Raw genomic sequence first — 16,644 nt, forward strand, 5'->3', positions numbered from 1 at the left:
AGAGCCACTGCTTGTCAGCTGGACTGCGCTGCAAACAGACAGATGAGAAAATGAGATTTCTGGCTCTCTTCACCCTCAGAAGTTGACTGTATAAATGTGGCGAAACTGTAACCTTAGCATTTTTTTGGTCATTAACTAGAGGTAAAGGCAAGAAGCTGGCCTCCCTCTGGAAGACCTTCTGTAGATTCTCTCGAGGGTCATCTTCCCTTCTGAGGGGAGGGGCTCGTACCCTGGATATGCCGCCTCCCCCCAAGCTTGATAGAGTCGCAGCAGCAGCATCTTGGTGGAGTAGAGGCAAGCAGAGGAGTTGGACTCTGACTGGCTTCAGTTAAGGAGGGCCCGCCACAAAGCCACCGGTGCCACACCTTAGAGGGCTGCTGAGTGGTGGGTGTCCTTTGCCTACAGAAACATTCCCGGGGGTGAGGGCAGGGTGCCTCCCTGTCAGCTCCTGGGAGCGGGCTGGCTGGAGGGTGACCCCAAGGCTGTGCCTCCAAGTGGGGCTAGCTTGCTCTTCTTGCTGTTGCACGGTTGGCTTTGTAAATAGCTGTTTGTAAAAGACTGGCTGATCTAGGCAGTGGCTCCTTCCCGAGTGTTGAGGCTTGCTTTCTGCCAGGGTCCCTCCTCTAGCCCCAGGCAGGGTGGGGGGAGGCAGGCTCTCCCAGAGTGGGGGGGGGGTGGCGGGGAGATAGTCCTCAAGCATGGGGAAAGAACTTTGTAGTGAGTGTAAACTTAGCCTCCACTGCAGTTTCTGGCCTGAACCGCATTAAGGAAATTTAAATAAATTGGCTCATAAAACCCTCTTCGTCTGTGCTTTGTGTTCCCCTGGGCTGGGCTGGATGGGAATGAGGACCAGATGGCTGGTGGCAAAAGGCAAGGGGGCCAGTAGACCAGGCTCCCATGCCAGGAGCCATTTTGGCCAGTCTAAAGAGCCTCCGCCCCATCAAGTCAACAGAGGGCAGGCTTTGTGGCCAGCTTCTGGGAGAAGGCCACAGTCGATATCGACTAATCCTGTCGTCACAGTCCTGGGACTAGGCTGTCGTCCTGAACGGCCATGTTAGGGCACGTGGGAGACCTTGGGATCTCTGTCATGTGGAGAAGTCAAGTGAACAACAGCACCAGTGGTCCATCAGCATCTTGCTGCCCATGCAGTGGCCACTCGCTGCCCCGGAGAGCCAACTAACGGGGCATGGAGGCTGAAGCCTTCCCCTACTGTCTCCTGGCACCTTCGTTCACCATGAGCAGCACCTGTGGATGGACGGCTTCTCCATGAATCCCTCTAGTCTTACTTTTAAATTACATCCACTGGCAGTAAATCCCACAGTTCAATTACTTGCCGAGTGAGGGAGCAAGTGGTCTTGTCTGCCCGAGATCTGTTGCCTGCAAAATTCATTAGGTGGCCCTGAATTCTTGGAGGGCAGAACTAGGGGGTGGGGAGGGGATGAGAAGCTCCCCTTTCTCTCCCACATGCACAAGTTTATAGAACTCTCCCTCAGCCGTCTGATTGCTGCCCCGAGACGTCCCAGACTCTCCGGCCTTCCCTCCTCAAGGCCTCGCTGCAGCCCGTGGATCCTCCTGGTTGCCCTCCGAGGCAGGACCCACACTCCGCAAAGGGCAGCACCTCTTATGCAGGAGCATTGCAGTACGGGCCCTTTAACGCTCAATCCTTTTCCGAATAATTTCCTCCATGGATTTGCACCTTTTCACCGCTACAACTCCCCAAGCTGACATTTCCATTGAGCTCTTCACCCCAGCCATCAGCTCTTTCAGGTCCTGGCGGCAGATATTTAAAACGGGTTTTTTGATTCCACCTACCCTGAACTTCCTGTGCCACGTGACTACCATGGAAGAGATTCCTCCTGTAGCTCTTCATAATCCACTTACTTTTCACCACCCTGAATAACTTGGTTATCGCCTGCATATCTGACCATTGCTTTGCTCACCCCCCCCAGTTCCAAATCATTTATGAGCAAATGAATTGCACTGCCCTAAACCAACTGTGGCCACTTTCATTCAATGCAAGGGCCATTCCTTTTCTCTCTCGTTCGTAGCCGTTGAGCCTGCTTCTGAGCCCATCGGAGGAAGAAGATGACAGCCTCACGCCGAATCTCAGTCTGAGTGGCTCACAATCTATATCTTCCTCCCCCACAACAGACACCCTGTGAGGTGGGTGGGGCTGAGAGCTCTCCCAGAAGATGCCCTTTCAAGGACAGTCTCAGAGCGGCCTACAATCCTTTCCCTTGCTCCCCCACAACAGACACCCTGTGAGGTGGGTGGGGCTGAGAGCTCTCCCAGAAGATGCCCTTTCAAGGACAGTCTCAGAGCGGCCTACAATCCTTTCCCTTCCTCCCCCACAACAGACACCCTGTGAGGTGGGTGGGGCTGAGAGCTCTCCCAGAAGATGCCCTTTCAAGGACAGTCTCAGAGCGGCCTACAATCCTTTCCCTTCCTCCCCCACAACAGACACCCTGTGAGGTGGGTGGGGCTGAGAGCTCTCCAGAAGATGCCCTTTCAAGGACAGAGTCTCAGAGAGGCCTACAATCTCCTTTCCCTTCCTCCCCCACAACAGACACCTTGTGAGGTGTGTAGGGCTGAGAGAGCTCTCCCAGAAGCTGCCCTTTCAAGGACAAGGTCTCAGAGAGGCCTACAATCTCCTTTCCCTCCCTTCCTTCCCAACAAAGACACCCTGTGAGGTGGGTGGGGCTGAGAGAGCTCTCCCAGAAGCTGCCCTTTCAAGGACAGGGTCTCAGAGCAGCCTACAATCTCCTTTCCCTTCCTCCCCCACAACAGACACCCTGTGAGGTGAGTGGGGCTGAGAGAGCTCTCCCAGAAGCTGCCCTTTCAAGGACAGGGTCTAGAGAGGCTTACAATCTCCTTTCCCTTCCTCCCCCACAACAGACACCCTGTGAGGTGGGTGGGGCTGAGAGGGCTCTCACAGCAGCGCCCTTTCAAGGACAGGGTCTCAGAGCGGCCTACAATCTCCTTTCCCTTCCTCCCCCACAACAGACACCCTGTGAGGTGGGTGGGGCTGAGAGAGCTCTCCCAGAAGCTGCCCTTTCAAGGACAGGGTCTCAGAGAGGCCTACAATCTCCTTTCCCTTCCTCCCCCACAACAGACACCCTATGAGGTGGGTGGGGCTGAGAGGGTTCTCCCAGAAGCTGCTTTTCAAGGACAGAGACTCAGAGAGGCCTACAATCTCCTTTCCTTCCTCCCCCACAACAGACACCCTGTTTCAGTTTCAGTTTATTTCAATTTATATCCTGCCCTTCCCGCCAAGGCGGCTCAGGGCGGCTTACAACATATAAAATCTAACATAAAGTTTGGCTTTAAAAATATGTCAATTTACAACAATGTAAAACAGTGAAATAATAAAACATCCAGAACAGCGATCTGCCGAGATGCTACACCACAACCTTCCATGAAGTTTCAATGCCAGTTAGTTATAAGCCAGCCGGAAGAGGGCTGTCTTACAGGCCCCGCGGAACTGCCCAAGGTCCCGCAGGGCCCTCACCTCTTCCGGCAGCTGGTTCCACCAGCAAGGAGCCGTTACGGAAAAGGCCCTGTCCCTGGTGGATTTCAAACGGGCCTCCTTTGGCCCGGGGATACAAGCAGGTTTTGAGAACCTGATCTCAGTACTCTCTGGGGAACATGTGCGGAGAGACGGTCCCTAAGGTAGGCAGGTCCTAGGCCATATAGGGCTTTAAAGGTAGGGGTCCCAATCCTCCCGCTCTGGCGGGAGATGCCAGGTTTTCCAGTCTCTTCCCCCGCTCCCCCCAAAAACGGCAGCGGGGGGAGGGGAGGGGAGGGAAACGGCGCCTTCTGCAGATTCAGAAACGAATCTGACTCTGCAGAAGGAAGTTCTGAGGAAGAGGTGTGCGTGCGTGTGTGAAGCGGCACGCGCAGGTTTCTGTCGCATGCGCAGTGGCTGAGGCTCTGTTCGAGAGAGCGCGCCATGCCGTTGAGGCGCAGGCTGAGGGAAGGCGGGTCGGCCAGCTCGCGGCTGCCTGGCCTCGGTCTGTGGCGGCTCCGGCGCCCGCAGGACGTTCCAGAGTCCCCGGGGCTATGACCTGCCTCCTGGCTTCCTCAGCGGTGGCTCTCCCTGCGCCGCCCTCCGCTCCCTAAGTTTCCCCTCCTCGCCTCCACCGGGCTCCCCGCGCCTTCCTCGGCGCAGTCGTCGCCCTCGCCACGGCACCTCAGCGCGGAATCAGTCGTCCCTGGGATCTGTGACTGTCAGCCATGAACACAGATGCCTGTCTCTTGATGAAATTAGATGGGGGTATGTGAAGAGAGCAAGCACACACACACACACACACACAGAGCTCTTATGGTTTTTTCTGTGTGCTACACGATAGTGATCTGTTTGGAAGCTACAATGCCTTTTAAAATTTAACTATGCCTCTCTTCCTATATTTCCTTCTGTATATAGTAGGCCAAGGGCTATTTTAAGTTTTAGATTTGGAAACATGTTTTCTTTCTGGCATGATTAGGGCTGTTTGTTTTCTGCCAGCTGCTGGTTAATATTTGGGCGGGGGGGGGGGGTTAACATTAGAATAGGCAATAAGCAACTTTAGCTTGACATATATGTAAATGAAGAGTTATATGAAAATAGTCTGTGCCCTATTTTGTGCCCTCAGAGTTCTTGTTTCACATTCACAGTAGAGGAGCTTTTCCTTTATAGAGTGTCACAAGATTGCTAGAAACTATTTTAATAGCTATTTTTGCCATTTTGAATGTGAAGTAAGGTATAAAAACAGCAGGTTGGACCAGGGGGTCCAATTCTATGAGCCCCAAAGGAAGGTGCCCCTATCCTTCATTATTTCCTATGGAAGGAAGGAATTGAAAAGGTGTGCTGTCACTTTAAATGTGATGGCCAGAACTCCCTTTGGAATTCAATTCTGCTTGTCACAGCCTTGATCTTGGCTCCACCCCCCAAAGTCTCCTGGCTCCACCCCCAAAGTCTCCTGGCTCCACCCCCAAAGTCCCCAGATATTTCTTGAATTGGACTTGGCAACCCTATTTAAAGGTAATAACCAGCACCTTGTACCGGACTCGGTATATTATTGGCAGCCAGTGCAGGTCCCGAAGCCCCGGCTGAATGTACTCCCGTCTTGGGAGCCCTAATAACAGCCGGGCAGCGACATTCTGCACTAACAGCAACTTCCGGGTTCGGCACAGGGGCAGCCCCATGTAGAGGGCATTACAGTAGTCCAACCTCGAGGTGACCGTGGCATGAATCACTGTTGATAGATTGTCGTGCTCCAGGAAAGGGGCCAACTGCCTCGCCCACCTAAGGTGAAAAAATGCGGACTTGGCAGTGGCTGCTATCTGAGCCTCCATCGTCAGAGAAGGCTCCAATAGCACCCCCAGGCTCTTGACCTTGTGCACCGCTATCAATGGCGCCCCGTCAAAAACTGGCAGAGGGATTTCCCTCCCGGGCCACGACGACCCAAGCAAAGGACCTCTGTCTTCGCCGGATTCAGCTTCAATCCACTCAGCCTGAGACACTTAGCCACGGCCTGTAACACCCGGTCCAAATTTTCTGGGGCACAGGCAGGCTGGCCATCCATAAGTAGATAGAGCTGGGTGTCATCAGTGTACTGAGGGCAACCCAGCCCATACCTCCAGGCAATCTGGGCAAGGGGGTGCATGTGGATGTTAAACATCGGGGAAAGCACTGCCCCTTGATGCACTCCGCAATCAAGCGTGTGTCTCCAATTCACCCCCAATTCACCCCCAATCGCCATCCTTTGCCCCGTACCATCAAGGAAAGAGGAAAGCCATTGTAGGGCCAGCCCCTGAATCCCCGCGTCGGCGAGGGAGCAAGCCAGCAACTGATGGTCAACTGTATCAAACGCTGCCGATAGGTCTAACAACATCAGTACCGCTGAGCCACCTCGATCCAGATGCCGTTGAAGGTCATCCACCAAGGCAACCAGCACTGTCTCTGTCCCATGGCCCGGGTGAAAACCAGACTGATGGGATCAAGGGGTGGGTGGGTGGGGCTGAGAGAGCTCTCTCAGAAGCTGCCCTTTCAAGGACAGTCTCAGAATGACCTACAATCTCCTTTCACTTCCTCCCTGACAACAGATACCCTGTGAGGTGGGTGGGCTGAGAGAGCTCTTATAGCAGGTGCCCTTTCAAGGACAACTTCTATGAGAGCTACAGCTGACCCAAGGCCATTCCAGCAGCTGCAAGTGGAGGAGTGGGGAATCAAACCCGGTTCTCCCAGATGAGTCTGCACACTTAACCCCTACACCAAACTGACCCCTCCTCGGATCCCACGGCTGCTAAGCCTTTGGCAGGATCTTTGGTGGGGCACCTGTCAGAAGGATTTGCAGGTCCGAGAGGTACTGGACGGCCGGATCCACACGCTTGCCCACCTGCTCCAAGGACCAACCAGTTAGGGAGGCAGGCTCTAGGGATGCTGGGCCGTTTCCCCCTCAACAGCCTTTGTTCCTTGAGAGGCGAAATAATTCTGCCTTTAATAACTCCCTGTCTGTTTTCTGGAGCGGATGTTAAGCTAATTGCCGTGTATTTTCCTGGTTCCCCCACAAACCCTTTTTTAAAAAGTGGCATGCATCTGCTTTTTGGCACAGAGTCCAATTTCAGGGAATAATTACACATAGTGGTTAGTAGATCAACCAATTCACACTGGACTTCTTTCAGAACCCTTGGGCCTGGCCGGTTGTTTGTCTTCCATTTTCCTTGTAGTTCTAGGACTTCACGTCTTCACCCCAAGCAGCAGTTCTCTGCCTCGCATCTTGTTCTTGACTTGGGAAGATGTGCCATGAAGGATTCTGCTGCACCTGGGGCCGCCATCTTGCCCCTGTGGCCACAGGGGGGGGAGGCCATCATGAACTTCAAACTACTGCAGCTTCAAGGAATGCAGCCTGTCTTGTTTCAGCATCCAGGTGGGAAGCCGTTCTCTGAATGTCTCTGAAGAAGCATCTTCCCAGAATAAAACTTGGCTGGTCTTAAAGGTGCCGCTGGACTCGGACTTTGGTTAAGCCCCGCTTGGGATGAGTGCTGAGTGTGCGATGAGAGGCTTTTTTCTTTGGGTTGCCTGCTCAGCCGGAATGCATGAGACGACCATGCATACTCCTTTTATTCATTTGTTAAACTTCCTGATATGTTGAGCACTTTGAAGCCTGACCCCTGGAAACAGAGCACCCACTTTCAGCTAGGCTGTCTGGGGGTGGGGGGGGGTCACCATCGCTCACCATCTCTGGAGCACAGCTGCTCCCAAGGGGAGGGGAGGGGAGAGGCCGGCTCCAGCCTAGCCTAGTGGAGTAAAGCAGGCAGGCAGACCCCAAGTGGGAGATGCGCTCAGGGTTGTGGCTGGCAGAGAGCGGCAGCCAGTCTGCCTTGGGCACCACTGGGGGGAGCAAGAGGAAGGGGCAGCGGCTTCAAGCTTCAAATCTAGAACTGGGAACAGAACGAAGTAGGAGTCAAGCATCACCTTTAAGACCAACAAAGTTTTATTCAGAATGTAAGTTTTCATGTGCTCTAAGCACACTTCTTCAGATGAGGAATCAGGTACAGTGAGCAGAGCTACATATAGCTGGTAGGCAGTGGTTTAAGAACATAAGAGAAGCCCTGTTGGATCAGGCCAGTGGCCCACCCAGTCCAACACTCTGTGTCACATAAGAGCATAAGAGAAGCCATGTTGGATCAGGCCAGTGGCCCCTCCAGTCCAACACTCTGTGTCACATAAGAGAAGCCATGTTGGATCAAGCCAGTGGCCCCTCCAGTCCAACACTCTGTGTCACATAAGAACATAAGAGAAGCCATCTTGGAACAGGCCAATGGCCCCTCCAGTCCAACACTCTGTGTCACATAAGAGAAGCCATGTTGGATCAAGCCAGTGGCCCCTCCAGTCCAACACTCTATGTCACATAAGAACATAAGAGATGCCCTGTTGAATCAGGCCAGTGGCCCACCCAGTCCAACACTCTGTGTCACATAAGAGCATAAGAGAAGCCATGTTGGATCAGGCCAATGGCCCACCCAGTCCAACACTCTGTGTCACTTAAGAACATAAGAGATGCCCTGTTGAATCAGGCCAGTGGCCCACCCAGTCCAACACTCTGTGTCACATAAGAGCATAAGAGAAGCCATGTTGGATCAGGCCAGTGGCCCACCCAGTCCAACACTCTGTGTCACTTAAGAACATAAGAGAAGCCCTGTTGGATCAGGCCAATGGCCCACCCAGTCCAACATTCTGTGTCACATAAGAGCATAAGAGAAGCCATGTTGGATCAGGCCAATGGCCCATCCAGTCCAACACTCTGTGTCACATAAGAACATAAGAGAAGCCCTGTTGGATCAGGCCAATGGCCCATCCAGTCCAACACTCTGTGTCACATAAGAGAAGCCATGTTGGATCAGGCCAGTGGCCCATCCAGTCCAACATTCTGTGTCACATAAGAGAAGTCATGTTGGATCAGGCCAATGGCCCACCCAGTCCAACACTCTGTGTCACACAGTGGCCAAACCCCAGGGGCCCATCAGGAGGTCCACCTGTAGGGTAAGAAGCCCTCCCAGCACCAAGAAGACAAGAGCATTACTTCTCCAGAGGATATTTTCACACACGCTAAATAACACAGTTTCAGTCCACTTCAGCAACCATTTGCAAGTGGATTCTGCCAGTTTATATGATAAAATCTATTTGCAAAGTGGATTAAAAGTGCGTTATTTAGTGCAGAGGTTCCCAACCCCCGGTCCGTGGACCAGTACTGTTCTGTGGCCTGTTAGCAAGCAGGCCGTGAGTTGCATAATTATTTCATTATATATTACAACGTAGTAATAATAATATGATAACAGACATCCTTGAGGTAGGTGAGGCTGAGAGCGCTTTAGAATGCAACATGGCACAAATTTAAAACCCAATGACAGAACAGTTAAAGTCCAGGTAGAAGACTCTGCACAGAAACAGAACCAAATGCATAAACCCAACACAGGAATAGCAGATTAAAACTGGGCCGCAGAGATCTGGGTTTTTAAGATGGTCAGGCGCCCTCACTGGTCCCGGGGCACGTCCAAGGAAGTCTCTGGAGAATGGCTAGAAGCATTCTGCCCCAGGAGGACTTTGGTTGGCTTTGGAAATCAAGAAAAGCAAGCCCCACTTTCACTCCTCCGCCTGAGGCTCACAGGGCCACAGGGCCAAATGCTGGAGGGTCCAGAGGCTGGCAAGGAGGGCTTAGAGTAGACCAGGGGTGTCAAACTCATTTGTCATGAGGGCTGGCTCTGACACGTCACTTTGCACGGCATAAATTGCAACGTGAGGTACCAGAGATAAAAACTTTAGAAAAGTGATTTCAGATGCCAAATGGCAATAGCAGATGAATTACTATAGCAGGCTTGATTGGATTAGGTGTGATATGCAGAAGGGTAGTAGGTGTGGAGATCCCAATGTGGGTAACAAGACACGAAATCTAGGTCAGTTCCATCCAGGAGGATGCAAAGAATAAACAGACATAAGTCTGATATTATCCCCGAGCCGAAGGAGGCCAAACTGGAAGTGACTAGAGAAAGGGCCTTCTCGAGCTCAGCCCCACACTGGTGGAACCAACTGCCGGAGGAGGTGCGGGCCTTGCGGAGCCTTGCTGCGTTCTGCAGGGCCCACAAGACTGCTCTTTTTCAGCTGCCCTTTACTTAATCATCTTACAGCATACTGGGGAATGAAGACCGTCGCCACGGAAAAACTGTACGATGCATAACACCAAGTTTTTAATATTAATTTAATCTTAGAATGCTTTTAACTCTAATGAGGATTAATTTTATAAATGGTTGAGTTGTAATATGTATGTTTTAATTGCTGAAATGCCTGTGTTGTGAGCCGCCCCGAGCCTGCTTCGGCGGGGAGGGCGGGATACAAATTAAAAATTATTATTAGAAACGACAACATTCCATTGCTGACCTAAGAGTAGCAGCGCTCTACAAAGGGAGATTAGAGAGACTGCTGAATTGCAATTGATAAGGAAGCTCCAGCCAGTGCATCCTCCTGGATCAAACAGAGAGCTTGTTCTCCTCATTTCCAATGTGTCCTGCTATCCTTTGGCATCTGAAATCTCTCCAGTCTCCAAGACAGAAGGACCAATCAGGGTCTTTTTGAAAGAAAACAAATCCTGACAGGAACAGAGAAACCAATTTAAAAAAAACTTTTTAGAATAAGCAGCAATAATTCCACCCGTGTGCATTGTGCTTGTCAGAAGACTCCACCCACTACCTCCCCCCCCCCCGCAGTTGCCGGGCAGTGAGTGAGGCCAGGCCATTGCCTTGTAAGGGGCTTCTGGTTGCAAAGGTGGTCCTTGCCTTGAGACAGCTGCTGTTGGAGGCACTGGAGGAGCAAGCTGTGAGCCCCATGCCTTGGGTGGAAGGGAAGGGCCTCTCCTGCCCCACAACCCTTCTCCTCCGCCTCCCCAGTGCCCTTAGCCTAACCTGGGGGAGGTCTGCCAGAAGAAAAGCAAGCTGGGTGCAGAGATGAGACACCCCCCCCCCACCGCTTAGGGGTTCAGAAGTCACCTCCCAATGCAAACAGTAGCTGTTGCGTAGTTAATAGTTACAGCTGGCATAATTGCAGGGGGTGGGTGGGTAATGTGTTTTTAGTCTTCTGGTTGGTGCAACTGCAGGCGTGCCTCTTTGCAAGCCGAAGGAGGCCCAAGACAGCCCAGCCGGTGCAACCACCAAGGCCTCCCCAAGTGGAACAAGGTGGCCACGCAAGCAGACAGAAAGGCCTCCGGCTGGTTCCGCTGGGGGGGGGGGGGCTGCTTGCTACCTGCATGTGTGTGAGGAGGTGGGTGTCATGTCCTGCGTAGCCAACAGGGGGTCCTTCTGCACCTGGCAGGCTTTATTCTCCTGCCTCCCCCCCCCACCTCAGTCCATCATAAAGCACTACACGGATCCTTATTTGAACACTCCTTGACAATTTCCTCTCCTTGGCACAATCAGTGGAACTCATCTGGGAGCACAAATGCTAATTTCCCTTCCCGAAGGCTGCAGAGTCTCCCACCCCCCAACAGCCCGTCTTGCCTCCCTCTGCTGACCAGCCTCTGGGGGGGAGGCCGCCTTCTCCAGGAAGGCCCAGCGGGGGGGGGGGGGGTAGGTGAGCGTGCAGCCCTCCTCTGCCCCACTGATGGGAGGGAAGCCAAAGGCTGGAGATGCAGGTGGGCACTCCGAGTGGCTGGGCAAGAGATGCGTCGCAGGCAGGGATGGTAGTGCTGGGTTGGTGGGGAAGCCTGGGGTCTTTTTTGGGGGGAGCGGGGAGGTAGACCTCCGAGGTGTGTGACGCCACAGTGTCCACCGTCTAAGGCAGCCATTTTCTCTAATGGAGCTGATCTTTGTCATGTGGAATTCAGTGGTTATTTTATTAGATTTCTAACCCGAAGGCTCAGCGCGGGTAACAACAACGGCAGAAAGGATTCGAATTCAGCTATTCGAACTAATTTCCGGCGAATTGTTGAACGGAGCCCAGTTGCCTCCTCTCGGCCAAGGGACACCTGCCGTCCGTCCCCCTCCTCCCGCGGGCCAGCAGGTGGCTCCTCCAGGCCGGAGCTGAGTCTCCCTGGCCGCGACCTGCAGGGCCCAGATCTCCACCAGGCCGGGGCCGCGACTTAGAAGGCCCCGGCAGGGGTTGGGCCGGGAATGGCCTGGGGATTGCTCTCCGGCACCCCCTTGCCCTGAGGAAGCCTGCCCGGCTGCTGCTGCTGCGCCACAAGGCCCGCTCCGGGGTCCCAGAGTCCGGCTGCTCCCTGGGGGGCTCTGCTCCCCGCCCCTGCCTCGGGCGGCTGCCGTCGGGGCTCCTCCGCTGGAGCCTTTGCTGAGCTCTCCGGAGCCGGGCTGCCGAGGAGGTCCCGCGTTCCCGCCAGGGGAGGGTCCTGCCGCTCGCGGCCGCCAGGGGGCAGCGCGTCCCCGCAAGAGCCCGGCCAGCGCCGCTTCCCCGCCTCCCCCCCCCCCGCCCGGTCGCGGCAGATCCAGCCCGCAGCCCCCGCCGCCAGGGCCAGCCCCGAAGGGGGGGGCCGGTGGAGTCTCTGCCGGGGCGGCGGGAGGAGGCGGTGGCGGGGGGGGGGGCGCCTTCCTTCCTCCTTCCCTCGCTGCCAGGCTCTTAAGGAGGCGCCGGGGAAGAGGGGGGGGGGTCTGGCGGCGCGGCCTTAAGGGGGTGGCCCCGCCCCGTGCGCTGATTGGCGGGGGGCCGTGCGGGCCGCCAGGGCTGAAATGCAAAACTTGTTGCTGCCGCTCGGGCGCCGCTGAGTAGGGCGCGCGGGAAGGGAGGAAGGGAGCCGAGCCGAGCCGAGCCGCCGCAGGAGCCGGAGCAGGAGCGGGAGCCGGCGGGGCCATGGGGAGGCGGGGGCTGCGGGCGCAGGGGCGTCGCGGGGCCACTGGGGCGGGGCGGCGGCGCTGAGCGGCGGGGCGCGGGGGGCAGGCAGGTGCCAGGAGCGGGCGGCCTCCCCAGCGCAGCGCAGCAAGATGTGAAGCCCGCCCGCCCGCCCGTCCGTCGGTGGGTGCAGCCGGCAGCAGGAGAGCCAGCAGGCGCAGCCCGGGCGGCGGCAGCAGCGGCGGCGGCGGCGGGAGGAGCAGGAGGATGTTCGCGCTGGAGCAGTTCGAGGCGCAGAGCGGCGGCGGCGGCGGCGGCGGCAGGAGCGGGGAACGCGGCGGGGGCGCCTTCGGGCCGGGCCTGGCCTCGCACTTCAAGGCGTCGCCCTTCCCCGGCGCGGAGCCGGCGGGCCTGGGCGAGCCTCCCTCGGCGGCGGCCGCGATGCTGGCCATGAACCTCAACCTGCCTGGCGAGGCCTACCCCTTCCCCGGCGCCCGCGGCGGCCCCGCCGACCTGCAGCAGACGCAGGCCCTGCACGGCTTCTTCGGCGCCCAGCAGCCCTCCCCGCACGCCGCCCACCACCCCCAGCAACAGCAGCAGCAGCAGCAGGCGGCGGCCGGCGCGCACTTCGGCGGGGGCGGCTTCGGGAGCGAGCCCAGCGCCTCTTCCTGCCTCCACGGCGGCCGCCTCCTCGCCTACCCGGCCCAGCAAGCCTTCGCGCCCGACGGCTACGAGCAGCACCTGGCTGACGGGCAGGCCGCAGACGGCTTCGGGGCCCCACGGGCAGGCCCTCTGCAGGACTTCCAGCCGCCGCCGCCCGCCCCCTGCCTCCCCCTCGACCAGTCCCCCAACCGCGCCGCCTCCTTCCACGGCCTGCCCGGCGCCGCAGCCGCCGCCTCCGAGCCGCCCCCCGCCGCACGGCCTGGACTCGCAGAGACGCGCCGCCGCCGTCGAGGCCCTGGACTACAGCTACCCCAGCGGGGAGGGCCACTTCGACTTGCCCGTCTTCTCGCCCTCCGAGGCCGACGGGCAGCTGCCCCACTACGGAGCCGGCAGGCAGCAGGTGCCCGGCGGGGGAGGGGGCGGCTTCTCCGGGCCCCCCTCGGCTGTGCCCCGCGCGCCTCCAGGCATGGCCGCGCTGGCCAAGGCGCACCCCCAGCAGCCGCCGCCGCCCGGGGTCTTCTTCGAGAGGTTCAGCGGCAGCCGCAAGATGGAGCCGGGCCTGGGCGCCAGGCACCCCCTGCTGCAGCACCAGCACCAGCCCCCGCCGGGCCTCCTGGCCAGGCAGAACTCCTGCCCGCCCGCCCTGCCTCGAGGAGGGCAGCCGCACCAGCACCAGCACCAGCAGGCGTGCCCCGACGGCGGCGCCCCCGGCAACACGGCCTCCGCCAACCCGGCGCTGCAAGAGGGCGCCGGCGGCCCCTTCCTGCCTGGCCAGCAGCACGCCCCCTTCGAGTACCCCATCCACCGGCTGGAGAACAGGAGCCTGCAGCCGCCGCCGCCGCAGCACCCCCCCTACGGCCCCGCCGGCGAGCCCGTCTTCAGCGCCCCCCACCACCATCACCACCACCCGCCGCCCCCGGGCAGCCAGCGGCTGCAGCACTTCGAGGGGCCCCCCGTCGCCGCCGCCTCCTCCTCCTCCTCCTACATGAGCGTGGCCAAGAGGCCCCGCTTCGACTCCTGGAGCGGCGGCGGGGGGACCATGCACGCAGCCGCCCTGGACAGCCACCTCTCGCCGTCAGCCTACTCCGGCCTGCCGGGAGACTTCACGCCCCCGGGCCCCGACGGCTTCCCCCCGCCGCCTCCTGCCGAGCACCAAGCGGCTTTGCAGCAGCAGCAGCAGCGCCAGAACGCCGCCCTCATGATGAAGCAGCTGGCCGCCTCCCGCCACCCCCAGCCGCCGCCGCGCCTCCGCCAGCCCAGCCTGCAGCAGCTCGGCCACCACCCCCACCACGCCGAGGCCGCCGCCGCCGCTTTCGAGGCCCAGGAGAGCGCCTGGTTCCCCGCCGCGCCTGCCGCCCCCGGGGACCTCCTCTTCCGCCCGGGCCTGGGCGGCATGGCCCTGCAGGAGCCGCCCCCGCCCCCCCTCCGCATGGCCTCCGGGCCCGACGGCCACCTCCCCTCGCCCGGGGGCAGCGGTCTGCACGGCCAGTTCGGCCTCAGCCCGCCGTCGGAGCGCAGGCCCGGGCCGGACTTCCAGCAGGCCTTCGCCTTCGGCCCCTCCAGCCGCCAGGCCACCCCGCACGGCGGCTCGCCCGGCTCCTACGGCCCCCCGACGGACTTCCCGCCCTCCGCCGGCCCGCCGCCCCCGCAGCAGCCCCGGCCTCCCCCGCCCAGCAGCAAGCTGGGCGCGCTCTCGCTGGGCTCCTTCCCCAAGGCCGGCGCCGTCGGGGGGCCGGGGGGCGGCGGCGCGGGCCCCAAGGAGAGCAGCGGCCTTTTCGGGCAGAGCTGCCTGGCCGCGCTCTCCACCGCCTGCCAGAACATGATCGCCAGCCTGGGCGCCCCCAACCTCAACGTCACCTTCGGCAAGAAGGGCGCGGCGGCCGGCGGCGGAGTGGCGGCGGGCGGGGAGGGCGCCAAGCGGAGCAAGCTCAGCCCGGCCGAGCCCCCCGAGGGCGGCACTCTCGGGCCCCAGCCGCCGCCTCCGGCCCCGCCGCCGCAGCCGGGCAGCGAGAGCGGCCTGTCGCCCAACTACTCCCCGGGGCCGGGCCCGGACGCCAAGGCGGGAGGCGGGCGGGGCAGGGGCCGTCGGAAGCGGGACAGCGGCCACGTCAGCCCGGCGGGCGGTGGCGGCTTCTTCGACAAGTACGGCCCGCCGGCGGGTGCGGAGGGCGGCAGCCCCGGGCAAGCGGGGGAGCGAAGCGGCGGCACCCCGCACCTCCACGAGCCCCACAAGGCGCTGAGCTCCCCGCAGGCCGCCCCTGCCTGGACCAAGGGAGGCGCCGCCGACCTGCTGCTGCCCCCCGCCGCGGGGGCCGCCCCGGAGCAGGCCGAGCTGCTGCCCGCCCTCGAGAAGGCCGACTCCTGCTCGCCCCGCCGCGACTTCCCCCCCGACGGCCCGGACGGCGGCGGCAGCGACGACCGCGGGGCGCCCCACGAGGACGAGGTGACCTCCAGCTCCGACCACCCTGCCCTGCCCAAAGGCCCCGGCCGCAGCCCGCTGCTCCACGGACCCAAGGGCGGCGGCCTGGCGCACCTCGCCCTGCACGGCGGCACCTCGACCTCCAGCCCCGACAGCTACGGCGGCGGCGGAGGCCCGGCCAGCAGCGGCGTGCCCCCCGGCCAGGACGAGATCCACCCGCTGGAGATCCTGCAGGCCCAAATCCAGCTCCAGCGGCAGCAGTTCAGCATCTCCGAGGACCAGCCGCTGGGCCTCAAGAGCGCCGCCAAGAAGCCCCCCGACGGCGGCAGCGGCCAGAACGGGGACAGCGGCGAGCTGAGCAGCTGCTGCGCGGCGGGGGCCGAGGGCGCCAAGGCTTCCATGAGCACCATCGATCTGGACTCCCTCATGGCCGAGCACTCCGCCTCCTGGTACCTGCCCGGCAGCGGCGGCGGCGACAAGGCGCTCCTGGAGGAGGACAAAGGCCTGGCGCCCTGGGAAAAGGCCAAGCCCCCCCACCCCAGCAAAGAAGGTAGGCCGCTGCCCCCCCCCTCGCCTGGGGGGCCTTCCAAGGGGGCTACTTTGGGGGAACCGCCCTGCCGGCTTCTTCTTGCTTTGGGGTCCCTGAATCCTCTTGGGGGGGATTTAGGGCTGGCCTCCTCTCCCCGCAGGTGGTGCCGAGGCTGGGGGGGCTTGTTTTGTGGGAGATGCTGCAATGCTCTGGGCCTGGTGGGCCGCTCCTCTCTGGCGGCTCGTGCAAAGGGAAACAGGCCAATTTCAGAGCTGAGGGCCGGTGCTTCCAAAGAGGAGGCCATGCATGATTGGGGGGGAGGACTTGGTCTCCCCCGCCCCCCATTGCGTTCTCTTACAAATTCTTGGGAAGCGGGGAAAGGCTGTCTTTGTGCAGAGGAGGGGGGGGGCTGAGATTTGAGCCAGGTGGGCCTGTGACTCTTGCAGTGGTGAAGCAGGAGGAAGGGGGGGGGGGGGGGTGAGGCTCTGCTTTTATCCGGTGGCTTTGGAGGAACCCCTCCCGGTCCTGCAAGCTCCCTTCTTGCATCAGTGGGGCTTGTGGCCTCTGAAGGGAGGCGGTAGCGGATGGAGCCCAGCACGAGTCCCTGGGCAGGCGGCTTGCAGCCTTTGGGGGTTGAGGGGGTTGTGCCCCCTCGCCTGTGGCTTGCGGGACCCTGCCTTCAGCCTCTCTGTTCCTGGCCGGGGCCTCCACAGGTGTGGGGAG

General features: G+C 60.0%; 1 protein-coding gene across 1 annotated transcript in view; it reads left to right on the forward strand.

The window, feature by feature from the left end:
• The first annotated feature begins 12,577 nt into the window (after positions 1-12,577).
• MN1 (MN1 proto-oncogene, transcriptional regulator) overlaps positions 12,578-16,644 on the forward strand; it is a 28,075-nt gene continuing 24,008 nt past the window's right edge. Inside the window, 2 exon segments of the mRNA XM_060249378.1 lie at positions 12,578-13,204; positions 13,206-15,942. Of these exon segments, the coding sequence (XP_060105361.1) occupies positions 12,578-13,204; positions 13,206-15,942 (3,364 nt within the window).

The sequence above is a fragment of the Heteronotia binoei genome, chromosome 11, assembly GCF_032191835.1.
Source record: "Heteronotia binoei isolate CCM8104 ecotype False Entrance Well chromosome 11, APGP_CSIRO_Hbin_v1, whole genome shotgun sequence".
Taxonomy (NCBI): Eukaryota; Metazoa; Chordata; class Lepidosauria; order Squamata; family Gekkonidae; genus Heteronotia; species Heteronotia binoei.